The 27,554-nt window shown below is 36.4% G+C and overlaps 2 protein-coding genes, 1 long non-coding RNA gene and 1 pseudogene across 4 annotated transcripts in view; 2 read left to right on the top strand and 2 right to left on the bottom strand.

Moving 5' to 3' along the window:
* LOC147510960 (ARM repeat superfamily protein) overlaps positions 1-12,158 on the top strand; it is a 29,681-nt gene extending 17,523 nt beyond the window's left edge. Inside the window, exons 11-23 of the mRNA XM_086602776.1 lie at positions 1,844-1,991; positions 3,103-3,155; positions 4,189-4,244; positions 5,173-5,336; positions 7,143-7,333; positions 7,606-7,657; positions 7,767-7,839; positions 10,077-10,178; positions 10,605-10,701; positions 10,766-10,894; positions 10,980-11,251; positions 11,377-11,517; positions 11,698-12,158. Coding sequence (XP_086458902.1) covers positions 1,844-1,991; positions 3,103-3,155; positions 4,189-4,244; positions 5,173-5,336; positions 7,143-7,333; positions 7,606-7,657; positions 7,767-7,839; positions 10,077-10,178; positions 10,605-10,701; positions 10,766-10,894; positions 10,980-11,251; positions 11,377-11,517; positions 11,698-11,898 — 1,679 coding nt within the window. The 3' untranslated portion in view covers positions 11,899-12,158. The remainder of the gene's footprint in view (positions 1-1,843; positions 1,992-3,102; positions 3,156-4,188; positions 4,245-5,172; positions 5,337-7,142; positions 7,334-7,605; positions 7,658-7,766; positions 7,840-10,076; positions 10,179-10,604; positions 10,702-10,765; positions 10,895-10,979; positions 11,252-11,376; positions 11,518-11,697) is intronic.
* A 954-nt stretch (positions 12,159-13,112) lies between these two features.
* On the bottom strand, positions 13,113-14,907 carry LOC147510959 (uncharacterized). Its single transcript, XR_015219131.1, has 3 exons — positions 14,768-14,907; positions 14,565-14,672; positions 13,113-13,421 (listed from the first exon to the last, which is right to left on the bottom strand). It is a non-coding gene; the product is annotated as an uncharacterized LOC147510959 (long non-coding RNA).
* Positions 14,908-14,950: 43 nt separating this feature from the next.
* LOC147510958 (ATP sulfurylase 1, chloroplastic-like) lies at positions 14,951-19,839 on the bottom strand (annotated as a pseudogene). Its single transcript, XR_015216023.1, has 4 exons — positions 19,547-19,839; positions 16,118-16,527; positions 15,712-15,972; positions 14,951-15,616 (listed from the first exon to the last, which is right to left on the bottom strand). The product of XR_015216023.1 is annotated as an ATP sulfurylase 1, chloroplastic-like (transcript).
* A 3,643-nt stretch (positions 19,840-23,482) lies between these two features.
* On the top strand, positions 23,483-24,326 carry LOC147510957 (4,5-DOPA dioxygenase extradiol-like). Its single transcript, XM_086602777.1, has 2 exons — positions 23,483-23,976; positions 24,120-24,326. The coding sequence occupies exons 1-2, from the start codon at positions 23,570-23,572 to the stop codon at positions 24,307-24,309; spliced, it is 597 nt and encodes a 198-aa protein (XP_086458903.1). The 5' UTR covers positions 23,483-23,569; the 3' UTR covers positions 24,310-24,326.
* Positions 24,327-27,554: the final 3,228 nt, after the last annotated feature.

Here is a 27,554-nt window from a genome sequence, read left to right as displayed (position 1 = left end):
TCTTGACAAAGATGACTCTAGTACAACTTATTTTCACGCTCAAATGACTGTAAGTACGCCTAGAAATGTATTTTAGGCCTTCTCTGCATGAGGAATGGTGGGCCGTTCGATGGATTGGCTGGGATGTTTCCACATGTCCTTCAAGAGATAGTTGAGAGGGGGTAGTTTCGTGATTTTAAATGGAAGGGTAGTGGATGTCATCCAGGAGAGATGAGTATGGTCATTGGATAAATTTAACAGAATCTTGACATGTGTCATTGAAAGACTTAAACCCTACTCAGGTCTTGTGAAAATTAAGAGGCAGAAGAGTCATTTTAATCTTTAAGGGCTTATTGGTCGTTTCCTGTGCCTTTACCGAAAAGATAACTGTCAATGAGGGTTGACTTGGATGTGTGTTTGTCTTCCGGGAGGGAGGCATGTCAAATAATTGGAAGAAAGTAAGGAGTGTCTATTTTGACTGTAGTCGTGGGGTTGAGCAGGTACGTCTAATAAACTCTTTCTTTTTTTTTGTGCGTGTGTGAAGTAGTTAATTTGTAAAGCATTACCTGCTAATGTTACTTATATGTTGGTGTAATTTTTTATTTACCATATATTCCATAATGCCAGCCTTTTCTTTTTCCTGCCAAATCTTCTCTTCCAGCACTTATTCCTCGGCCCTCCTCAATTGAAAAGAATATTACTTTTCTATTTGTGGGTTGTTGTAAGTTTTGGATTCAAGATTTATTTTCTCTTGCACTAACTATTTTCTTCTGCCCTTGCATAGCCTGGTCCCTTGGAAAATAGCTAATCTAGAATCTGCTTTTATTTGGTTCAGTAATTTAAGTTCTCAAAACCCAAGACACAGTAATGGTCTTACGCAAAAAAGCAGATATTTATCACTTTCAAAAGTTCGTATCCCCCATTTGGCATTGGTTATTTTTGTAGTAAAGCAGTTTTTATAACGCAGTTTATAAAAAGTAGGTGTGTGTTTGGCTCCATTAGTTAGAAAAACACTTTTGCTTAAAAACCTTAAAAATCAAAATAAAAAAGCATCAAATTGGTGCTCCCGAGTTATCTGCATTTTGATTACGGCTTTTTAATTACTTTGTGCAACTTAACCTGGTTTTTTGGTTGGTAAACACAATTGTGACATAATACCAGCTTTTAAGCAATGCCAAATGGACCCCGAATAAATTAGTATAGACTAATTAGTTAGGAAAAGTGGTACACTAAAATCACTTGCTGAGTTAATTTACGAAACAACTCAGAAGATGGATAGGTTGGTTCAGGATTCCAAACAAATAGAAGTCTTGTTAAACGTGTAAGATGACTCAATGCTAAGTTGGCATCTCTATACAGTGTCATATAGGATACAGATACACTAGTAGAATTCCTTAGGTCTCAGGTGAATTATTTGCCTATCCATGCATTGCCTTTTGAGTTACTTGTCTAACATCCAGATAGAGTCAACTTCGTCATACACAAAATAACTAATGATCTCACTTTCGCGCATGGAATGTTCCGTTGATAATCGTTTGAAAAAAAACAATACATATTGCGTCACTATCATGATATCATTGGGTATTCTTTCTCTTACGGATGCTTCGTTTGTAACTTAGAACTTAATGGTTGGTTGTCTTTTTTGTTTGCCTTTGTCAGTGTAACTTTTACTGTTTAAACTGTGGTTAACATCCTCAGTATTTCTATGAAATAACTATGTGATGCTTGGGCATCATCTGATAGTAAGGAATGTTGAATGAGAAAACCTTTGTATCATCATCTGAACCACTTTTGTTCATTTTTCTTAGTAATGAGAAATAGCTTTTCCTCATATCTTTTACAAACCACTTCTTTTGGCATGCAGATCCTTCAGTAGTTGTGCCTGAATTAGTCTGCCTTGTTTACAGTTCAATAGATAGAGTAAGAATAGCTGCTGGTGATACCCTTGTTGCCGTGCTCAAGTGTCATAACCAGAATCCTGATGCGATAATTATGCTGATCGACTGTCTCAGGTTTTATGCTAACCTCATTGTGTGCAAATGATATTAAGATATGTTTTAAGAAATTAGGTTCTTAATTCTTTGGAAACTGCTCCATTTATCTAGGCATACCAAGGAGCTTGCCTGACAAACAAGGCAATGCGAGGTGCAATACAAATTTTAGAATTCCTTGTTTGGAAGATGCATCGACTAAAGTGAAAAAGGCACGTTGAGGCCTTTAAGCCAAACCTTTGGATTCCAGCCTGCTGGAAATCTCCTCTCTTTTCAAAAGAGTTTGGAGATCCTTAGTAGCACCTGTTCTTGAGATGAATTCCTCTTGTATGAAGCCCCTTTATTCTTCCACTTTGTCAAATGGCGCATTGATACTTGATTTCTGTCAATTCGGGAATCAACCAGTTCAAAGACTTCCCTATTCCACACATTTTGTTTTTGTTTGTATCTGAGTTTCCTCCACCAAATCACACTTGGGGAGCCCTTGAACTAAGATGTCAAATTGATATAACATTAAAATGACATCAATACTTAGGGATCTAACCGGTGGCTACTTCATCTAAGACCAAGAAAGTAACCCCATGACCCTTAATTAAAAAATTAGCAAAGACCAGAATGGAAAACCAAAATAAAATAAATAAAAACAAGAAAAAAAAAGCCATAAGGCTGATACAGAAAACAGGGCGAAGGCCATGAACCACCACCAAGCTACTGCTCACCACCCTGCCGACCTGTGGACCATCTTCACCCTTCTCTCCAGTTCTAAGTGATCATTGACTCAATATTACTGCCCCCAATCCTCCTCTTCTGAGCATTCGAAGTCTAGACATACCTTGTCAAAGTCATCTACCTCTGTTTCGAACCACGCAAGAATCTTCCTTGAGCGTTAGATACCAAGGTTCTCTCTGTCTTCGAACCGCATAATGTTGAACGTAAAAGTTCTCAGCCGAGAATCCTGAGTAGTACGGTCTGGGATAATGGGTGTTTGGTCAGAAAATTTTTTAACGCAATTTTCTGAGTATTCCGAAAATGACTATCCCAATCAGGCAAATTTGAAAAATTACTGAAAATATGCTTGTCGGTTGAGCTATTCATTTAAGTCTAAGTGTCTAACCTTGTACCTCTTTTTCAGCAAACTTTGTCAGGGTCCAGAGAATCCAAATCCTGCAGGAAGAGAAGTGAAAGGTGAGCATCCTACTGCCACAAGTTTCAATCAGCGAGAAGCATCATCATAGTTATCTACTTATATTTGCTTTATTTTTTTTCTTCCTATTTTCGCTCATTGAGATCTTAATAAACTCATGTCCTCTTTAAGAATGTTATTTTTGTGCTGGATACATAGTAGGTTGTGCTGAAATAAAAAAAACAAAAGCTACTTACTGTCTTTCTTTTATCATTTTGTTTTTAAATATCTTCTCCATTAGGATTTTGGTTTTATATATTTATCCACATGCCCCTTTGTTATCAATGTTATTGAATGTTTCATCGAAAATCTTGGAAATCCTCTCCTTCCAAATACACCAACACATGGAATGCAACAGGCAAAGCCACGAGATTCTGCCAGTTTCCGGCAAATGAACACGTGTCCAGCCCTTTAACCAATCCACTACCTTTCCAAGAAAAGTATGCCTACATCCAGGAAAGTCACATCCAAAGCTGATCATCATGTAGTCTCATATCTCATTTGCAAAGCAACACTCTCTAAACAAGTTGAATATAGGCTCTTCTTCCCTGCCACAAGTCAACATCTTCTACCTATCCGCATCCCTTTCTATCTGAGTATCCGATGTCAAAGTTCTTGCAAACGCAAGTGTCCACCTGAAATATAACAGCTATTCTCTCCCTACCTGAACTCCATAGAGCTACACAATAGTGTGCCAATTAGAGCTATTATGACCTGAAGTTTCAACTACAGCTTTAAAATTGCAACAACAAACAAAAAGGAAAGAGAAAGAAAAGTTGGTAAATGAATAATTTTAGGTGCATGTGAGTAGTGATCCTGGGTTTTGTGGTGCATATCCAGTCACCAAGTGCTAAAGTAAATTTGTCGTACATTAAAATACCCAATATGTGATATTTAAATATTTAACGTGGATCTTTTGAAGTCTTCTTGTTCAAAAACTCTCTTCTGTGTTGGACAATTACTGTCTCTGTCCCTTGATTTGTGATTTTTTCAGCCTTTTCTATTTATGCTTACCCTTTCCTGATGTCATTTCAGGATCAGTGTCTGACTCCGACCGATTACTCAGGCTGATCCCGCAGTGGTCAAAAACTGTAAGATCATATCAATATAAGTTATTTATGTAATTGCATATCTGATAATCATGCATCTTCTTTGACTGTTGTGAAGACAAACATTTGGGTGAGAACCACAAAAACACACTAAAATTTGTTTGCCCTCTTTTTTTTCTCCTAACTTCGGTTAAATTTACATCACTTTTTCGTTTTTTGTATGTTTTTTTGCTTATTGTGGGTTATTTACTTGTAGGACTACCAACCATCTTCATTTTCAATCAGTAAACAACTAATGCGACACATTGCACTTCTAGGTTTTCTTTTTTACATATCTATTACTTAGACCCGCCTTAATTTTTTGACTGACCAAATATACACTCACTTTTTGGTCCATCATCTTCTGTGTTTCAATAAAAGCAGGTCCACTGACCCTAGTCTTTTCCTTTATTGTGTTTAGATAAGTAATTACAATAAAAAATTGAGATACAATGCTCCCAGAAATTATGGATTACAATAGTCGTGGACTCAACTTGCTACATTATTAGCAATATCTTATAGAAACTTATAGAAAGATTTTGGCTGGGGGGTGGAGGGAGGGAGAGTGGAATTATAAAAGTTCCTCTCAGTTTTTGAAATGCAAAAAATAGTATTTTCTGTTGAATATTGAACCAATGGCCTAGTAGGCTACTACAACTTGTTATGGTTAGGGTCTTAGACTCTTGGCCTCATGCCTAATGTGAATCTTCTTGTATTTCATGACATTGTCTTTTTTTTAGAGAAATCGTGGAAATAAAATATTTCAGATTTAGTCTGAGATCCGACGCCATTTGATTTATTCCATCATTTTATTGGTGTGATGTACAAATTACCCTTATCAGTCCTGCATCCATATTGTATTTGGGTATTATTAATTATAATTAATTGCTATTGCATAGTCTCATTTTATTGCTGTTCTTAAATTGGTTAGGTTCAAAACTGGAACATATATATAGAACCGTTGGTCGACAAGATGTTCACGGAACCCTCTAATGCAGTTATTGTTCGGTTTCTGAGTTATATAAGTGACAACTTAGCAGAAGCGCAGGATGTGGTCCTTCATCATGTTCTCTTGTATATGCAAGGACAAAAACAGTAAGTACTGTAATATGAATGGTGTGCGGCCTCATGTCTGTGACATGTTTGTGTCAGCTTACTCTTCTGCGGATTTATAGTAATCTATTTTGATGATTGCTATGAAAATGCCAACTCTTTCTGTCTATATATGTACATGTAAGATAATTAGGAGAAAAGAAAATAATCCAATGAAGATCATTGACACCATGCAACTAACCATCTCGACTTTAGATGTTGCTCAGTATTATCATTTTCTTTTGACTTGGTTTGTGTTACATTTGTCCTTTAGATATATATAAGAATTAGATTAATGATGAAAGCAAGAGGGTTTTGAACGACATGGCATTTCTAGACATGTTATAAATGCATTAAAACTTAGAAGCACCACAGGTTCCTTGCTAACTCCTCGAGAATGTACCGAAGAAAGTATAGAAAAGGAAATGAAAATCCAACAATAAAAATGGCCAATTTGGACTCTAGGGTGCAAAATATTCCAAAATTTTTATAGATTCAAAGGGGTTTTGTTGCCATAAAGATCTTGACCTGTCCATGTATAGGTCTTTTAGAGTTCAAAATTTTCGTAATTACTAAAGTTCAACTCAAATTTAACTAAATCAGTGAGTGCAGCAAGAATAGATCCTTTGCAATTACAGCTAATAGTGTGGAATACTGGTTGAGAGTACCAACACGAAAAGGTTCGCGGTATACGTGATTTTCATTAAAAGGAGCAACAGTTTCTAGTTGGCTCCTGTTCCGTCACCAGTGACTTATTTGAGGGGGCTTTCATTTAACTGTATTGATTTCAGCTGGGGGTATTTGTTCATGTCTTTTTGTAAATTTTGTTGTTTGGAACAATAAGTTCTAGTTGGTGGTGTGGAGGCTTGAATGGGAATAAGTGATTCTGAAATCTGTTTTTTTGGTCTAAAAGCATGAAGAGGTTCAAGTGAGACACCGTTAGAATTAGAGTCAGATGGTTAGCAGCTAGGTTCACTCTTTAAGTATTTGCGATCAGCTCATTAGAGTCATGCTGAAAGTAAACTTTTAAGATGTCAATGAGATCGGTCATGCTAAGTAGAGCTCTAGATCTGATTGTTGGTTAATCAAGAGATGTGTCAACAAAATTAGTACAGAAAAGGATTTTGGTTTTTAATGGCAAAGCGATAATCTTTGTATCCAATGCACAGAGGGGCTATGGGTAACTGCTTTACTTTATGAACTCTTAATAAATAGAGAGCCTAAAGAACGGGAGTGAGAGCAAGGGAGGCAGTGGCAAGCCTAGTAGGACATTTGGTTACCAACATAAAAGCATGAAGAAAGATAAAATAAGAAATGAATACATAAAATATTGGTCTATTCCAGTTTATGGTGGACTGAGGTTTCGTCGACTCGTGTGCAGATTAAATGTTCAAATAGATTCAGGTGGAAAGTCAATGAGGATGTTGCTAATGAGCAGATTTGCAGACACTTGAGTTAACACATGGTGTGGGTAGTGATAGAAGTTAATCTTGTATAGATTGACATATGCAAATTTACATGTTATAGGTTCTGATCTTTTTTATGCCAATGTTGTTTTTAGTATGAAAAATGAAAAGATAGCCAATTCTGCTACTGTTAGTCTTGGCTTGATGTGAACATTCTGTCAAAGACCCAAGAAAGCTCTGAATGTTCAATGTCCCGCTGCGTTTAATTAGATATAGTAAACATATCTTAATTATCATGAATATACATATTTTTATAACAAATGTCTTTCCTTTTCTAATTGAGTACTTTTTTTCTTGAAGTCTTCGCTTTTATACTTGGAATCATACTGCTTTAAACTTTCAGGGGAAATGAAATGTTGTTGTCTGGTGGAGCCAGTGGTACCTTTATGTGTGTTGAATTTGATAAGTCAAAGGATTGTCTCTTTGATCGTCTCTGCCCTTTACTCATAATAAAGCTGCTACCTTTCAGAGTTTTTAATGATCTGAACTCTACTGTCATGTATGGTCAGCTAATAGTTCAAGGTTCTCTGCATGGTATGACGTCTTCTGTCTCCTATACTTTTTATTGTTTCCACTCAGTTTTTTGAATGGTTGATACAGTAATTTGTAATTTAACTCGTTCTGAACAATCCATAGCCAGCACATGATAATTGTAGCTGTTGAGCATCATTCTCAGTATTAGATTATTAGTAAACACTTATTTTTTTGTAATGTTAATTTAGGGCTCTAATTTGCCTTTAGAGTTCTTGGACATCTGTTTCTTCCCTGGTATAACTTGGGCTTAATATGTATCTGTTGAAACTTAGACGAAGGAGATAACGCCGGATCCAATTGTATATCTTCAAGCTTGGTAACCAGGTGAATTTGCAAGCATAAATTCATGTATATACATATATGATCTTGTCATATCTACTTTTAACACTTCTTTTACCTGAGACAAGAAATATATTTTATCTCTTTCGATCAGGGCTTTCAATAAGTTCGAATTTGAAGATGTTAGAAAGCTTGCTGCTGAACTGTGTGGGCGTATTCATCCCCAAGTAAGTATATTTCATTGGCATAGAGAGCTTCCATGTGTTCCAAGCTTCTCTCCACTACCAAGTAAACTCTCCTCCCCAAGACCTCCACCCGATCTTTTGTTTTTTCATAGTCAAGACAAACTAAAATCAAAATCAAAATCGAGAACCCCACCCCTAAGAATTATATTCCCCTCTTCAAACATTTTTCTTAAATATCGGGATCATCAAAATCATTTTGTGTGTTAAAAATAATATTGGGTTTTCATGTTTATGGGTTTGAAGAAGAATCTCATCGACTCTATGAATCAGTTTTGTGTCATGTACTGAAAGAAGATCTAAGAAGAGATTGTATATGTTGTTTACTTTGTAATTGAGGATTGATTGTGCCAAATCAGTTTAATTTTTATCTGTTTTCTGACAAGACAGAGATGGCAACAAAAGTGAGACCAAACAGCTTCCATACTAATTTTGTGTTGTTTATACATCTACTGTATTGGATCACATAAACCAGGTTAACTAATACGGATTCTTCTTCTTCCCAACCAACTAGGTGTAAACAAATGAAAAATGACAGGCATACCTAGGCAGTCCCAGCGCCTAAAAACTCTCCCTTGCTTGGTGACTATTTAGAAAAATACGCTTATGTTTGGAGGAGGATAATCCTTGTAGGATAAGGAAAAAGCACATTTAGATTGGTAGCCGAGATGTGAGGGATGGTTAACTTAGGCTATGTTGAGATTAGTTCCTGTGCCTCTCCATTTGGCACCTATTGAGATTATAATCCCATATCAGGTGTCTAATACCTAGCCAATCAATATATAAATCCTGGGGCCTCTCCACTTATCACCAATTGATTTTAAGTTGGATGTCCACCACCTTCAATATGGTATCATTTCTCTGGCCCAAAGGACCCATGTTACTCCACGTCACTCGTTTAAAAATTGTCCACGTGTTAGGCTCAAGATTACGCCATACATGAGGTGTGTTAAGATTATAATCCCATATTAGGTGTCTAAAGCCTAGCCAATCAATATATAAATCCGGGGGCCTCTCCACTTATCACCTATTGGTTTTAAGTTGGAAGTCCAACTTTAATAGGCTACATTGTGTAGGGAAATATCACAGGAAAGTGCATAACATTTCTATGATTAAAGTTCATTTGTCAGAGGATATATGGCGTAACTGCTCTAAATGATTTAACTCTGAGTTTGTATTGCTTGTCACCCAACATCTTACTCTAAGATTGAGAATTTCTTTTCAGGCTAGGATAGCTAGTCTCAGGATTTCATGTTGGGAAGGTTTCTGATTGTTTGTGCCTTTGACGCTTCTGTTGCCAAATCCCAAGAAAATCTGTCTCAGATCACCTCAACTGCCATGAGAACCCCAATCTGTTACAAGATTTTTTTTCTTGTCTGTAAGGTCAAATCAAAATGCAAAATGGTTCCAAGTCGACCTGGCCAGTTCCAGCAAGACGAATTAGAATATTAGATAGTTACATGATGGAAGCTCATGAGCTAAAAGTATGTGCAGCTTAGACCCTGTAGGTCTATTTTGTTTTGTTTTTCATTAATTGGTGTAACTTGGCTAGTTATCCTACCTGTCTTCTTTTAATCTTGATTTGGTTATGTTCAATATTCAGTATTCTGTCAATCAGTCATGGATAAAGTGACTGGTTTTCCTAGGGTCAGCTAAGTGTTTAAGCCATGCGGCCCATGCCACAGTAATCAAAGTGTGGAGGGCGAGAAGGGCAACTGGGAAGGAGTGCAGGAAGACCCCAAGTAGGAGGATATGGTTGCTGAGGTCAATGGTGCATAGAGGACCTTTAAGTGCTGACCTATGAAGGCTATGATTGGACAGTACATGTCAAATATTGGGAAACAATGTCTTCGCTGCACCCTCCTAATCATCTACACTCCACAGTTTTGAGTCGCCATATTATGATACAAGAGACAAATTATACTGCCTGGACATGTAAATTTCTTATATTGTTTGTGATAACTGTGCATTGCATTTGTAGTCTATCTTTGCTTAAGAAGGACTAAAGGGAAGGGAAAAGGAAGGGGGAAGATGAGGAACTGATATAGAGAATTTTGTGTGTTTAATGTAGCTTTGAGTTCCCACTATTGTCTCACCTATTAGTCATGTTGAAAACTGTTGCAACATAGACTGCGTAGCCATCTTGTCCAGCAATAGAAGAACTGGTGTTTAGCTTATCACATGGAAGAATGATTAGCATTGCCTTGTAATATGTGGGCTAGGTACTCTTGCCAATCATCCGATCTCAGCTGGAACATGCCGCATATTCTCGGGATATACTGAAGATGAAGGCTTGCTTGTTTTCAATTTACACTTCTCTTGTGGTAAATTTTTGTGCTATTTATATTTGGGTTAACTAATCCCCCACTAGATGAGCCAATTAGGATTTCCCCCCCACTAGATGGGAAATTAGGGTCTCCCTCCTAAATACACACAAAAAAATTTCGGTCAACCCATTTTGACTTTTTTTTTTTTGTATTTAGTGGGGAGACCCTAATTTCCCATCTAGTGGGGGGGGGGAAATCCTAATTGGCTAATCTAGTGGTAACACTAGTTCACCCTTTATATTTTTTATAAAGGGTAACACTAGTTCTGTCATATATATTTGATTATCCTAATTGGCTCATCTAGGGGTAACACTAGTTCACCCTTTATATTTTTTATACTAATCTGTTCTGTCATATATATTTGATTATCAAGATATTTCTTTTATGCTATGTGCTCAATTATTTGATCTACTCAATTTACAGTCGAGGGGCAGTGATTCAGCTTGTCACCCTGATATGCTCGAAATAAGGAAAATAATTGAGATGGTCTTGCTATGGCCGTCGTTGGATAGTGATGAAGGTAGGTATCTGATTGCATTTCCCTAAGTCTAATGGCACCATGATTCATGTTTACTCATTTGCAGTGTCTAAAGCACAGCACGGGTGCATTGATTGTCTAGCATTGATGGTATGTACAGAGCTACAAGCCCCAGACTTGTCCGAGGACTGCAGTAGAAACAATTTCAGCATTTCTAGAGAGAAAAGAGCTAATGGTTGGTTTCTTAGGTTATTATGTTATAAGATCTTCTTATGTGTTCTTATTTTGGTTGTTTTTCACTCCTAAATTACACAATGCAGGGTGTGCTTTTTCGAGGAATTCGGTGCTCAGATACGTGATTGAGAACTTGACACGCAATAGAAACGAGTTCAATTCTTCTGCTAATTTCGCTGCACAAAGTCATATCATGAGAGAATTTTCAGATGTTGGGTGTGAGTCTAAGGGTTCAATCCCTTACTCTTTCCATCTGTGCATGGCTAATGTCCTTATTAGTGCTTGCCAGAAGATCTCAAACCCTGGGAAGAAGCCTCTTGCTGAAAGAATTCTTCCAGTTCTCATTCACTCCATCGAGGTTTGTTGATTGCCAAGGATATATAGGATCTCAATTCTCCAAGCATTGATTAGTTATCTGCAATTGTTTTGTATCTTCTGTCATCACACTTTTGTTCTTCTTTGGTATTGCTATCATTAATTTAGGGGATGAAGGACTCAGAGATAAGAGCGGCATGTCTACAAGTTTTATTTTCAGCTGTATTCCATCTCAAATCCGCAATTCTTCCTTACTCGTATGATCTCCTCAAACTTTCTTCCAAAGCTCTCAAGAAAGGATCGTACAAGGTTTTTATTGATCTATTAAACTTCTATGTTTGCAGTACAAGTTTCTACTCTGTACCTGCTAGTAACTTCTGTAAATGTTGGGATATGATATGTGTCGATTCTGCTTTTGAGTTCTGTATTATTTGGAGAAATTTCTCCTTTTCTGAATTTTGATATGGGTATCGTCTGTATATCCTGCAGGAAAAAATGGCAAGTGTCAAGTTGATGGCATCCATCATGGCAAGTGAAGATGTGGTTATCGGGACTATATCTGGTGGGTTGTTGGAAGCAAGATCAGTTTTGTCAAATATTGCCTCAACGGACCCTTCAATGGAGCTACGCGAAGTATGTAAAAAGTTGTTGGTATGTATAACTTTTCCCATGGATAGCATTCATTCATAACCATCCTCTAGTCGAACTGTAAACCGAATGTAAAGTAAAATTTTCATTCTATAATCAAGTCTCTCGGGTGATAAGCTTTATGTAGTCAAATGTTTCTTGTATATTGATGTGTCTTGTATTTATAGCTGTAAATTACACAGTTTTAATGAATCAAACTGCAGAGAAAAGTTAAAATACGTGTCACAGCTACTTAATACAATGTCAGTCATCTTTTGTTGTGGATTTGAAAGTTGAAATAATACTCTTTTTTACAGCCAGTATGCTGTTAGTGTTAATTTATATCAGGAAAACAAGTAATTGTCGAGAATATTGAAGTCGATGACATTCTGCCTGTCGGGGCATGTAATGGGAACAATGAAGTTTCTGTTATATTTTCGCTATAAAAGTTTGACTATAAATAAGTCTGGAAGCTGCGTGGACTGGTTATTGGAGTGATTATTTTGCTATTACATCTTTCATTATTTGTTGAAATCTTAATGGTGGGTAATGGTAATGGAAGCAAATTGAATATGTGGAGAACTGGAGTGATATGGAATAAAGTCTGAAACGATGAACAGATCATTCCGCATATGAAAATGTTTCCAAAAGCGTCCTGTTTCAAAAATAAAGCGAGGAACCCTAAACTACAACAAAAGATCATTTCTGTTCATTTCAAATGCAATGCATCATAACAATTTTCTCTATAAATCGCAATTACGTCCGCGTCCAAAACGAAACTGGAGTGATAACTGGCATTTTCATCATGTTTAGTTAGAAGGTTATGATGAATTTAGTGGTCTTCTCTTTAATTCTTTGCCTATATGGAATTGAAGGAGAATTGGCACCCCTCCATTAAATCATTAATCATATAAGTCCATTCTCATCAGGATCAGGGACGGACCCAGGTACTCACTAGGTTATTCAATTGATCTGAATACCCTCACTTGGAGGGAAGTTTTCTCTTACTATGGATTGATTTGAAATTAGCAAGCCACTTACACTTATGAGTTAACTGATCATGCTAACTCTCAAATGTCAATTTGTTTCACAAGTTTTAGTTCTCATGTTGTGGTAGCTTTTATGGTAAACAACTCTAGGACTCAATATCGAATCAACTTCATTGATTTGAAGAAAGCATATTGAATTTGAAAAGCGGCTTCAAGCTACTCCATCACTATATGTACTAGCCAAAAAGCACGTGCCTGCACGTGGATGACAAATATAACATATTCAAGAGTATGTGAACATAATTATATAAAATTGTATGAATGTATGATCATTTGTTTACAAAGTGAGAACTACAATAATTTTACAGAATTTGAACAGTGGAAAGAGACAAAAAAAAAAATGCAATTATTTATTGTAAATTTGTGTCTAAGCTAGAATAATTGCTTTATTTGAATTTGAATAAGAAAGACACAGTAACTACTCCCACCATTATCATTAGGGAATGAGAAAATATAATAACTAAAAGATAATCAGTCCTAAAGGAGTAGCCGATCCTTTAGAGCAACTGCATAACTTTGTACATGACTTTAAAGGACCTGCAAAACATGCGAAGGTTGTATTAGAAATTATCTTTTTGCAGTATTCTACTATTTCAATATTTGCTTTTGCTGATTTTGTCTAAATTAAAAGTCCAAAATAACACAATAGCTTATAATAGATTATAATAGTGCCCAGAACAAAGAGTATAAGCTACCAAGAGTGTTAATACATTTAAAAGTATAAGTTTATATAGAAGAAACATTAGCATTAAATATACATGGTCTTTTTTTTTTTTTTTTTTTTTGATGGTTATGTCTTACATGCTCTCATAAAAAGAGTAACTCAAAAGCAATACATGTCTAACCATTTATATCGATGTCAATCAATTTAAATATGAATTCTCAGCCAAACAGTAATATCTAAGCAATGAGGTATATGATCTCTGCTATCATATAATTCAAATTCTGATGGAAGTGTGAGGTCTAAACGGTCAAGATAACAGTAACACTAACCATTTAAATTCATCTTCAATCTATCCTACAATAGATCGGAGGACTTGAACCCAATAATCCCCAAATTTTGAAGAGATTACAGCATTATCAATCCTAGAAATATCTACGAAATGTCAAAAACTTCCAACGAATCGAAAAGGAACAAAATTGAGGAAAAATACAAAGACGAAAGTAATATCAAGCTCCTTGATATAAAGCTTTTGAACAATTTTGTTAAAACAACATAACAATTTCTAATAGAAAACAACCACTGAATGTACGTAGAGCAACAAAAAAGAAATCTTTGCGCTAACATTTTTCTGCTAGTTGCATGTAAGCACTCTTCTAGTTGCATGTAAGCAAACCATTATTGTCCTTCCATTCATTGTCATCTAAACACCTCAAAATCAACCGATTTTGAGATATCGGTTGGATTGTTTCTAAGAAACCAGGAGAACGTGGTATATTAGATTGGGATAAGACTAACCAAGAATGAATAGACTTCTGATCAAACAAAGAAGCAATATTTGTGGGGCTCCAGAAAAATAGGTGACAACAATGAAAAGTTTATGGGGTTCTCAAGTTAAAAGTGTATGGTGTAGTAATCTAGTTAGGTAAAACGAACCTTTGGCATGCAGTATATATTTAAACTATCAGCATAAATATTTACATGTATAAGGACAATGGATTAAAAAAGCATAGACTTACGATGCCACACAAAGGTTCCTCTGGGTTAATCATCATGAAGCTTCTTCTGCAATTGCACATGAGGCCAAGGGAGGTCATTAACCTTGCAAACTTCTGCTTAAGTGACATCTGAATACAAGTAAGAGCAACATTACAATAACAATAGGAACTTAAAGAGATTTTAGGAAAAATTTGAGTTCTGACTCTTTAATTTTCGCACTTACTTCTTTCGCCTTGTATTATTGGGGAGGAAATGTCATTCTGCAAGTAAGTATGGCTTCCACTGGATGTTCCTCTTTCATGGTTGTCTTCTATGCATGTGGTAACTTTTGTTGCTCCTTTTAAATTGTTTGAAGGTCTTGAAACCTCAAGTGGCTTTTCGAGAGAGGCGGCCGCTTAAATATTATTCTGAATTGTAAGTATATAAAGAGAGAGAGTCTATTCCCTTAGGATTTGATCCAATACCAATTCTTTGACATATTTTTCTAAAAGACAACATCCCCAAAAATTGTTGCCTACTCTAAGAGTATGTGAAATTTCCAAATCGGCGCTAAAAGCGAAGCTTCCTGTAATAGAAGGGGATTAGAAACTTTATGCAATTTTACAAATGTTTGTGAGATATCATCTCTTAAAATAGTTGTTAACAATAGCCGAAGAATAAAAGATTGTCAATAAACACAATTAACAGAATAGATAACAATTACTTTGGCTCAAAGCAACAACATACCTGAGACAACATGACATACAGAGGCCTGCATATTGTTTAACAAAGAAAGCCCCCTCTAAAAGGTTGTAAATGCAAAAATCAGTTCCTTACTCTCCTTATACAATAACAATTTTAATATAAAAATTATTTCCATACACAAACCTATATGTCGTGCATAATTCAAAGTAAACCATAAACAATTAGGTGGAAAAATACCTGTAGAATGCTTTGAACTTTAAGTATCTGAAGCACTCTAAAATTCTTGGAAGCCACTAAAAAGAATAGAAGTTACTGCCAATCACATACTTCAACAACTAATTAAACACCATAGCTTCCATATATCCATTTAGACCGTGGGTTTGTTTACCTGTAGATGTAGCTGAATTGTGAAAAATCTTAATATTTGTAAACTAAACCAGCTACATCCATTATAGATACGAAGGACATGGAAATTTATCACACCTTGAATGGGAGAATGTTTAGCCGTTCAAGCCCTGGAGCCATACTAAGTACCTTCTTCCCGTGATCAACATCATAGAGATCCCTCTTCTCTATCGGGTGGCTCATACCCGCTGGGTCTCGACCCACTATGTAAAATTTTGCCCTAGCATTGATCCTAGCCTTGGCATGCCACTGCACCTCAGTTGGACCTACATAATGCATGGGGGATGGGAAGATAGAAACCATTGTTGTCTCTGGATCAAGCACACCATCTTCAAGCACCTAAAGAAACATTTTGCTTATTTTATTAAGCCCGACTAATTGTACGTTGAAGGAAGTTTCTCCAAAGTAGATCATGTAATGGAGCATATTCATACCATACTGTCATAAACCACAGATTGATAAAATGCAAGAATAGACTAACAGCCTTCTCATGCTGCCTCATTTGCCAATCAAGAGGTACATCATCTGCTTTTGTGTAGCCGCCTAATGGATGAAGCAATAGAACAGGATTTTTGTAACCCATCTCCAGACGCCGACGGTGGTGGTCAGTCATGAGCAGAGCATGGCCGTTATGTACAGGATTTCGGAGCTGGAAAGGAAACACGGCATCAACACCCTTCTTTGTAAATTTCTTGCGCAGTTCTACAGGAGTCAATCGGAACCGATCGAGATCATCAATGTACTTGATTGGTGCTATAGCCTCCAAATCACCACCAATGAGCCAGTTTCCAGTATTGGAGATAGCTTCTTCAACGTATGGCAGACCAGGAGCAGTGGCCGGTTCCCCAAGTTATAGCTATACGCTCTTCTTTATGGTGCTTGTAGATCTCAATCCTGAAAAATCATAGAAAATATCACGACACCATTAGCATAAATTGGTAACTTAGTTGATCAACTAAGCTTAAAAGATGGTCATCATTTCAGCTATTGCACCGCTTTTCCCAAAACTTCTGTCAACATGAATCCATACATTGTCTTTCAACAACACATTTAAGGATGGCCAAAAATATTCAGATCATAAATTTGAAAATTATAAACAATGGTGTCAACGATATTCTTACAACATGTTGTGAGTAAAACACATGTAAGGACATATTAAGATACTTACAGTATTGAGGGTTGGGATTAAGCACACCTAATTATCAATAAGAAAAGGTTGAAAAATATTAGAAAAGCACTTACAGAGATATCTACTCAATTTGGCAGAAGACCGGATTGTAAGCCAACCATCAATTGCAAACTGTACTACACGTTCACGATAATGGATAATCTATTTGGTGATTTGCCAATACTCTGGGATCTTTCCTGGAGCAATCACATTCAAACAGTATAAAAAAATTATTACAATGCTTTATGGCCTGTAGCCAGGGCTTTGTAAGATCCACGGCCAGCCAAAGATGTTAAGTTTTATATGGGATTTTCCTACCAATTTATCAGTTGGGATTTTGTAGGGTTTTATTAGGAAAATCATATAGTAAGATGTATAACTTTTGGAGTGGGTGGTGTGTATAGAGAACCTGGGATAGCTAGAAATTAAAATCTGACACTTTGTGCGTTCCTCTTTCTAGTATCTAGTAGAATCTCTTGCCCCCCTAGCCAAAAAAGATTCAATAGAAAAGTTTTGGTCTGCCATTGGAACAACATCATGACTAAACAAAGTCAATTATCTATATGTTGATCTCAAAATTACACGCCAACTATTTATAGTACTGCCTACTCATATCTTAACTCTCATCTCCTACATACTTGCAACTAAATGCGAATTTATAAGGATGAGCAACTACATTAATTCTAAATGAAAAATATCCCACTGAATCATACTTCATGGTGCTCAAATGGTTTAGAGAAGGGAAAAATGAGTTGAGGAGTACGAATATCCTGAGTCATACAAAGACTGGTAAAGTATGCGAAGATTCCAATCCAAAAATAAAGGTAGGAAAACCTTATCCATTTCATCTAAAAACATACAAAGAAATTCCCCAAATAAACTCAAACAAAATCAAGAAGTAGATGACCAACCTGAAAAAAATAAAATAATGTATACACAAGAAGACATACTTGGGGCTAGGGGTGGGAATTTGGCCCTAACGACCCTAACCCGGCCCTGACCGACCCGACCCTAAGCCCTATAAAGCCCTCACAACTAAAGCCCTCACAGAGTTTAGGGCCGGGCCGGCCCGGCCCTAATGCCTTCTAGGGCAGGGCTAGGGCTAAGATTCTAAAACATAGGCCCGACCCTAACCAAACCCTAACCGGCCCTATTTCATACTTTCACTATAAATACACATACCATAATTGTCCAACTCTTTGTTAAATATTTTTAATTAAAATAACATTGTCCTTTGTAATTTATCACTTACACCCAAGGGTACTTCCAATAACTTGTTTTATATAACAAAAACTTGTCAACTTAGCAGCCATGAAGAACAATGAGCACTAGCCTAATAAAAAATAAGACTTTATTCCTTTGATCATCAAGTCAAAGTCCATAACTTATTATTCTCAATTTCTTTTCTCACTTATTTCTTATAAATTATATTTTTATTCACATCCAAGCCAAGTCTAAAACTAAAGTTTCCTTCCACACCATTAAAGCAAAATCTGAGCGGACATTTGTAACATAGAAACCAAAAACACCCTTTGTCGGAAAAAAATGACATTTGTAATCTCAAACATTTCTCCATCACTTGTTCAAAAGCCAATATTTTCATTTCCATATACAAAGCTTGAATCACTTTTAAATTAGAAGAAAGGTAATATTATATTTGTTTGAATCTATTATAGAAATAATTTATGATATTACAAATAGTTTAACAACTTCCATGACCCTTAACCAAAACTATTATGTTTCTTCTTTATATCTATTACTTCTTCCTTTAAAATGATAATATAATTATTTGTCTATGTATTTCAATGTTAAATGTAATTTCAAATTAGGTTTGAGTACAAGGAAGAACAAATTCGAACTCTCGATGTACTTGAGTTCATTAGATTGTGGATGTGCATTTTAAATTTTGGACTTATACAGGGATTATTACTAGATTGGTTGGACTTTGAGTTTGTAGATTATTGTACATTTTTGTAATATAAATGAGTTTTAAAACTGATGTAGTAAAAAAAAAAAGAAAATATATAGGCCCGGCCCTAAAGCCCGACCCTAAAGCCCTTAAAGAGGGCTAGGGTCAGGGTCAGGGCTTGAGGTTTAGACTTGTGACCCGGCCCGACCCGGCCCTATGCTGACTTTAGAGCCGGGCCGACCCGGCCCTAATATCTGAAGGGCTTTAAATGTTTAGGGCCGGGCTAGCCCGACCCGGCCCATTGCCCACCCCTACTTGGGGCCTCGGCGTCCCCGCATTAAAAAGTGTGGGAGAAGCATGGGTGAACCAATGCTGGGACATCAAATGGTATGCTTTCAAAATAAATTCGATGTCATCCTTGTGGATACCAACTGAAACCCTCATCAACATGTGATGTGGTCTTTCCACAACCTTCCCCTCCATCTTCAATAGATAGGATCTCTCAAGGGTCTTGCAACCAAAGTAATCATAATCGGAGTAAATTGTGCTGCTTCAATGACTCCCCAATTACATATTTTCACACGTCAGTTTTAAAAGTCAATACTTCATAAGCTCCATCTCTAATAAATTTTAGCTACTGATAAAATGACCTAAAATAAAAGAACCTGTCGGATTGCCTAATGATCGTGTTCCCTGGTTACTCGAATTAATTTATTGATCAAGTAAAAGTAGTGTTAGTCAAAAACACAAAACTTGATTAACAAATTGAATATAGCAATGAAGAACTCGTCATCGAAAGGGGAAGAACTTGCCACAATGGATAGCCACCCAATCACCACTGAAGGTTCCAAGCATGATCCATCTTTCCCTTTCCTTTCTTAGTAATATTTTCATCTTTAACATTAAGATCAGGCAAAGGGAGTGACGGCTTCAAATCTATTCCCACTTTTTCCTTCTTCTTTTCTACCATCTTTTCAGTGCTGGGAGAGCTTTGGTTCTCAGCTTGATAGTTGATACTGCTGAACTCAGCTTCTTCGAACCTCTTCTTTTTTGGTGCCAAAGCAACATCCTGCACCTTCTCATCATCATCCTCTTCTGGTAGCATATAAGGAAGGTTTAAGTCGAACATAAATCTACTGGTTCTTTTAGTACTCTCCTTGGGGGTTTCGCTAACCAGTTCTTACCACTCATTAGCTCTAGTTTTTTCTCTTGGTTGGCCATTAGATCGAGTTGGATGGAAAAGTAAGCATGAGATGGAGTTTGCATTAAACTTCAAAAAGGTAAAAGAATAACATTGATATAAAGAGAAAATTCATATTTTTTACCTCGATTGAATTGAATGGCTGGAATTTGTTGCAATGAGAGAACTCAATTTGAAGCGAGAGCGAGAGAGAATGATAGGTCGGTTTACTTTTGTTGCAAAACTTATTTTGAGGGGAGACGTAAAGGTGAATTAATTAAATGGGCATATTTATTGTTTTGAGGGAAGACGTAAAGGTAAATTAATTAAATGGGCATATTTATTGTCTGGGGCGTACAATTCAAAATGGGCGTGGATTTGATTTTTTAATTAATCACTACATAAAATGACCGATTACTCCTATTAAATAGTGTTAAGCAACATTTTAATTGAAGGACAATATCGGTACTGAGAATTTACAAAGACATAAAAAGACCAAGTAGTCCTCATTAATAATTATTCATTCAGGAGTATTATGCGTAAGAAAAATACCCGGATGAATTTAAGAGGCCACGATCATTATAGGATATACTACTAGTAGAGATTTGGTTTGAGCAATTTTTTGGTCTCTTGTTTTGTTTAATTAACAAGTAAGATATGTCACTTGTGACATCAAATGGTTATTATACTTCCAGCTTGGTTGCTCCGTTGCTGACTTGAATACCCTCATGAAAAGTCATGGGTCCGTCCTGCTCACGGTAACAAACTCCCGTAGTCTTTATATACTCGCTGGAACATGTTACCGTGGTTTTGGAGACATCACAGTATCCGTTTGCCGTGGGTATTCAAAATTTGAGGTTAAAAAAAATATCTTTTCCATCAAAGTTCAAGTTCTATCGTAGGATGTGGGAACTCACGGCAACTCGCTGCCGTGGGACTACATTATTCTTCTACCATTTTGCCAAAAGGGTGCCAATCTTATAAAGTGGGGTGTAAATACCGTGCCCCTAGAAAAAAAATATTCTCCAAATCACTCGAGCAATTCTATTTTGTTCTCGGCGTATGTTTTTTTAATAGTACATATTTGACTATATTTAACACTTAATTCCCTTGATTTCCTTCATTTTTTTTTAACATATAGTTAATTAATGAAGTTAATGACCTGATGGATCCATATACATACTCTGCTTCCTTTGTGGAGCAACTATAGTTAATTAATGAAGTTTAATTTATCTATAAATATACATAAATTGTAGGACTAATAATTTGCAAGTTTAGAGGTGCATCTTAGCTTACATTCATTAAAATGGCATAAATTAACTATAATGTTGTCTACTATGGATCTAAGCCTCCATTCCTTCTATGATGTTTGTGTATGTAGGAAAGGGCCGGGAAACTCACATCACATGTTCTTTGATTGCATCTATACTAAAGAAATCTGGTCTGAGGTGAAAAGGAATCTTGGTCTAAATCTTATGGTGATGGAATCTAACCAAGAGTGGTATTACATTTTGAGAAAGACTAGAACAACATCTATTGAAGCAGATATCATCAGAGCAATGACCTGATAGTCTATAACATTTAGAATGAGAGGAATAGCTGCAGATTCAAAGGGAATAAACACCTTGCTAAACAGGTAGTACATGACATCATGAAGAAGATGAAAATATATTTGCAACAAGCTCTGAAGAACGATGGTACTCGAAGAATGATTGAGTGCTTGGGATTGCAATAGGATGGATGTAACGACCTGTAGTACAATGTCAGCTGCAGAAACCTAATACCATGATGCTCAACCCTGATGGTATACTATCCAGCCTAACAACAATGGTTATGGAAGGTTGATGAGAGACAAGGATGACATTGTTCTCTTAGCCTACAATGGCAGTCCAAACTGTAGGTCTATCTTATTTCAGGAACTGTTAGGCATTCTGGAAGGCCTAAAGGTAGCAGAAATGATTGGTATAGACCAGATGGAGGTAAACTCAGACTCTGAGATATCCTAAATAGCTTACAATGTCAATATCCTAAATAGCTTGGAAGCCACCCCTTGATTTTGTATGAACGTGACGGAAGCTATTAGAAAGCAGAAAATAAGTTTCAGAAGGTAGAAATAAGCCATATCTTCGAGTAATCAAGTGAGCGTGTAATATAGTCCATTTCACAACTTAATTAACTATGAGTAATGGATTTTAGTCCATTTCACTAAGCAACTAAGTGTAATATTAGCTAATGATGCTAATGGAGTTTTGTACAATAGATTTTGACATTAATAAAAAAAAAAAAAAAAAAAAAAGTTTAGGATTGAGATTCTTGATGTTGCTAGAAATAAGCCATTTTAATGTTAACTCTTCTTTGGAAACCCCTCAAAACCACAAAAGTTTTGGCGAATCAAGATGGCTGGTCTTGACCTTATCTACCGCCAAGTATTGTAATATGCTTGATTCAACTTGGGCCGGACTATAGTATAGTCCATTTCACTAAGCATGATTCCTTTGTAAGTGTAAAAAAGATTAGACTAATGATGCTTTCCCGGTGGAGTTTTTGGTACAATAGATTTTGACATTAATGAGGGAAGATCGACACTTCGCCTGAGGGTCTGCATGCGTGTGTTGATGATATCCTCGTTGGTAGGGCTTGGGAATGGAGTCTTTGAGGTGGGAGAAAAAAAAAAAAAATTGAAAACACTTAGGAGGCTTCCTTGTTTCATTCCTGATACTCTTTTGGTTTCTTGGATGTAGATGTTGTGCTAGTTATAGATATAGTCAATTCAATGTTCCAAATTTGTATTTAGGAGGTGGACCCATCCAAAACAAAGTTAAGCACACTTGTCCTAACTATTTTTGCCTCTTATCTTTATTAATAAAATTTCCACATAGATATAGTGGTCCCTCCATAACAAAGTTAATCATATTTTTGCCTCTATATAATGGTCCCTGACAATCATAGCAATATAAGTACAACTTCTAGCTTTCATAAACCTAGCAGCAAAGTTAATCTCGATCCACCCTGATGGTGGAGCAATCCAAGATTCCTCAAGAGGTTGAGGTATGTAGCCCTGTATCGATCAATAGTAAGGTCTTTCGTAAAAGATTCTGATGATGTCCAATAATTTTCATAAACACAGATAATAATGGCATGCACATTAGCTTTAAGCTTATTCATTCTGCATTCATTTCTATACTACCAAATATATATAATAAAGCAGCTTGGTCTTTTGATGCTGTTATATCGAGCGGTCGGGGAGAAAATAGTTTTGGGATGATCATGCGGTGATAAATTAGTTTCTTTTAAGAGTCCTACTTACTCTAAACTAAAGAGTCATACTTATTTTTAAAAAATCAGCATCTGGGCATTGGGAGACTTCAGAACCGACAATGAACATCGTAAATGGTCCCAATGACACCATCTATGATTTTTATGGTTTTCATAAATCCATGTATCAAGTGCGTTAATCCAATGAACCGTGACCAGACTTATTTTTCAATCCTTTAATTCAATATTATGTTTTGTCACATTGCTCTTCATAAATGTTTCATTGTCTTATATACAATTGAATAGTTATGGCTGGTGAGATAAGGTAGACTGTTCGGGTTTTTCCTAATTCTACTATTGGTTTAATGCTTTAATCGTAGACAATTTTATGTTTCTGAAGTCTTAATCATAATTAAAATATTTAATGAATTTCCCTGAACTTGGGTTCTTTATACACCAGATTAAGTACCCTGCACTAGGTGCACCAGACCTAGCAATGAGAGTAAAGGAGTTGTTGATAGCGAGCGGCTTTAAACGTGTAAATGTAGAAAAAGGACGCAGACTCGACCATGGTGCTTGGGTGCCCACCATGCTCATGTATCCCAATGCCGACATTCCAATGTGTCAACTTTCTATTCAAACCAACAAAGATGGAACCTATCACTATAACATGGGCGAGGCATTGGCTCCTCTTAGAGAAGAAGGGGTACTTATATTTGGATCAAGAAGTGCTACACACAACTTAAGAGAAATGGGTATGAATAACAGTCATATTGTTTCTTGGGCTGAAGTCTTTGATACATGGCTCAAAGAGTCTCTATTAAACGGAAGGTAACTGCACTCAAAATCTAAGTTTTTCCATTGATTATTTAGAAAAAATATGGAGATAGAGAAAAACATTGTTGGTAACTTATGTTCATAAACAAGGGGACCTCTATAATTATATCTTGAACTGGGGAAGGATTGTTTTGCAGATATGAAGATGTGAACCATTACGAGAAGAAGGCCCCATATGGCAAAAAGGCACACCCCCACCCAGATCACTTTTACCCTTTGCACGTAGCACTTGGGGCTGCAGGGTACAAGTCTAAGGTGGAACAGATCCATCATAGTTGGAGCCTTGGTTCAATTTCTTACGCCTCTTACCGTTTCATGACAAATTGATCATTCACGGATGCACTTTCGACAAATCGTATTTATTCCGGATGACAATAAAAATTGACATTTGAAAGATTATATGTATGCAATTATTGTCATCTCATTTGTTTCTAGAGAAACCAATGAGAAAATGCTCCAAATCAATTTTATTTTTTCCCTTACAGGAATCAAATCAATTAAGTAGGTAAATGGAATGGGACGACGAAGGTTGCTATAAAAGTTCTTTATGAAAACATCTATTCTGATCCAGCTAGCATTTAAGTTTTTTCTTTACCAGTTTTACATTTTCAAACATTTATCTTGATTTTTTTTCGTAGTATTGAGATGACAGACAAAACAAATAGCTTCAAATCTAACCTTTAGAAAGTAGCTACTATAAGTTCACTAGTTCTAATTTTGAAAAGCTTAAATTCCATTTAATATGACGAATGGAATATCAACTTCAACATCAAGTAAAATATACGAGCTTGAAGCAGATGATTGGCTGCTAAAATAAATTTAGAGTAGAACCAAGTGTATCATGGTGGTGGAAAGTAGGTAAATGCATGAGCATGAATATTACCTTTAAGGAGTTCATTGGTACTTGCGATGAAATGAGGAATACAATGTTCTATGTCTATAATGGTTGGCTTTGCAACAAGGATTTCCGAAATTTGAGAGCACCAACTCTTTTCATCTTTCATGGCCATGAGGTCGAAATCACGACCAATATTAGGGAGTGGTTAGGGAAAGTAGAGAACAACCACTGTTGTGTGTTTATAATATTTTATCATTTATATAAAAGGTCGATAATATACTGTTTAAATTCCATAAAAGATGTGTCTGCTACTATTTTGCCATTATCAATAGAGTTCTTGCATTTAGTGACATATGTTGTTGTTGGAATTTGACACAATCTTATTTACTATGCCATTTTGCCTTAATGATTTCATTACTCGACGATTTTTCAAATCTATCATACACTAAAAAGACACACATCATAGTCTTAAGGGGCATCTTGCTTGAGATATCTATAAATGTTTCATATGTCATATGCAGGGAGCATAATTGATTGCATTGGAGCTTCTTAGCAGGGGCAACAAGACAATAACATATTCATCACCATTTGCCCACCACTTGGTTTGGTGAAGATTAAGTTTTATGATGCTTTAAAAAGTGATGGTTATCATGATACTCTAGCTGTGGCTGGAAGGGACAATGAAGGAAGCTTTCAAGGTGCTTGCTCAAGAAAGAAGAAGGCTAATACGTCTGCATAAGCAAAATTATTAGATGCTGAGCCAGCAGGAGAATTTTCACACCATAAACAATGGAGCAGTACTTTTTATGAAGGGGATGGCAAGCAAGTTATAGACGCATGTAGGGATGGAGCTGACAATGCACCATGGAGGTGGAAACCAGTGCTTACAAATATATTTTGTTATAAATCTTTTTGTAATGAACTTCGTTTCTTTTAGACATACCCTTAGATCATGTAACATGTTTGCTAAAAAACACTTGCTTCTTAGGCAGCCAAGAGTGGACCTATAGAGTTATTTTTGTATTGTAATGACTTTTTAATTTTTTTGATAAATGAATGAATTTGATGCATATGTTTATATAACAAAGGTCATCCTAATCCAAAACAATCTAAGTAGCATACATGATAAAACACGTATTTATTCTCGAACGTTTATTGGTTTTCAGTTACTTATTTTCTTAAGCCCGAGGTCAACAGTCCAAAGTCCGAGGTCCACAGTCCAAGTCCGAAGTCCAAAGTCCAACATCCGTATAGTCGTACGTTTTAGTCAAGTTATCTTATTTACGTGGGTTTGGTAGGATAGGTCGAGTAAGGGATCGTCCAAACCTTAGGGCTCGGATATGTTCACAATTGGAATTACAACTTTTGGTGAGTAGGATTTTTAGGTTTCTTTTTAGTTGGTTTAATTAAAATAACGGTAATGCAATAATGTAAATTACTATGGCGAATAGATGTTGGTAAACAAAAATAGAGAAACAGGGAGAGAGTTAGTCATACTCATGAGAGAATCATTTTTCAACAGGTTTATATTTCCATCGTCACTACATCTCTCTACCGTCTCGTTTTTTGAGACGCGGCGTCGAGTATTGATCCCTAGTGCATGCCCACATCTCTAGGTCGCATTTCACTAGCATAAGGAGTTTTAATAATACCACATCTCTCGGTATATTATTTCAGCTCTGGCTCGATTCCACATCACCGACGAATTGGAGAGTCGTCTAACACCGTGAGAGTCGCCATGAAAGACATTTTGGGCCGCCGAGGATGTCTGGAGCATCGGCAAATTCAACTTTGTACAGCCTCGGTCATTTTGGGACCGGATGTCAATTCTATGCCTAATTCCTAAGTAGTGATTCTAGAATATTAACGAGTCAATCCGAATTTTCACACGAGCAGCATAACCCTCCCCCGGGGGGATTAGCTCATGGTCATAGAAGGAATAATAAAACTTGTCAGATACATTAAGTAAATAATTGCAGGACAAGAATTAAACTAGAAAAGAAATGACTATTATTAAGGTAAAAATAACTTATAGTATTTAAGCTGCTGAAATGGAAATGACAAAATGTAAGTACTGAAGAAGAAAATCTAACTAGGCGTAGCTAAAGCATTAATATGCTGAAGGGGTAATAATGAAGGCGACCCCTTCATATATATAGGCTGATACAGGAGTGATCCGTGAATGTTTTAGATTTTGTTTTTATGCTAATTGAATGGTTCGAAACAAAACTTTGTTTTTAACTGTTTTAATTTTTGTCCTTTTGCTGATTTAAGGTTTTGTTTTTAGCTTATGTCAATTCAAACCTGGTTTGAATTGGTACGTGTCTTCTCTCTTGCCAGGTGGTATCAATTTGAAACCATCATTTGCCACCTGCCTATGCTGACTCATCATGCCTTCTGGGCCCGCAAAGTGTGTCCACTTAGTGTGTCTAGTGGCGGCGCCGATTTTGGCGTTTTTACGACTTTTTGTCCTTGCGCAGAGTTCGTCACCCGGGTTGCTATGGTAGCTTCACTAGCCAACGTCGACATCTAGATTTATCTGATTTGAGCTTCGGAAGTTTCCTACTTCTTTATATGTGGGCCCGTTCTGCACTGTTTTTGTTCTTTTGGAAACTTCGGCTCTAGTCAGGCTTTGTTGGGCTTCACGGGAATTGAGTGGGAATTCCAAATATTCCCGTATTCCTATACTTGGCAGCTCCACTAGCCAACGTTGGCATTTAGATTTATCCGATTT

This window comes from Coptis chinensis, chromosome 3 (genome assembly GCF_015680905.1).
Source record: "Coptis chinensis isolate HL-2020 chromosome 3, ASM1568090v1, whole genome shotgun sequence".
Lineage (NCBI taxonomy): Eukaryota > Viridiplantae > Streptophyta > Magnoliopsida > Ranunculales > Ranunculaceae > Coptis > Coptis chinensis.
This window is presented reverse-complemented; position numbering and strand designations above follow the sequence as displayed.

Bases quoted from the DNA above. Each gene is read 5' to 3' on its own strand.
- LOC147510957 (XM_086602777.1), top strand. From the start codon at position 23,570: ATGAATTTCCCTGAACTTGGGTTCTTTATACACCAGATTAAGTACCCT. The intron at 23,977-24,119 runs GTAACTGCACTC...ATTGTTTTGCAG, and splicing joins GAGTCTCTATTAAACGGAAG to ATATGAAGATGTGAACCATT.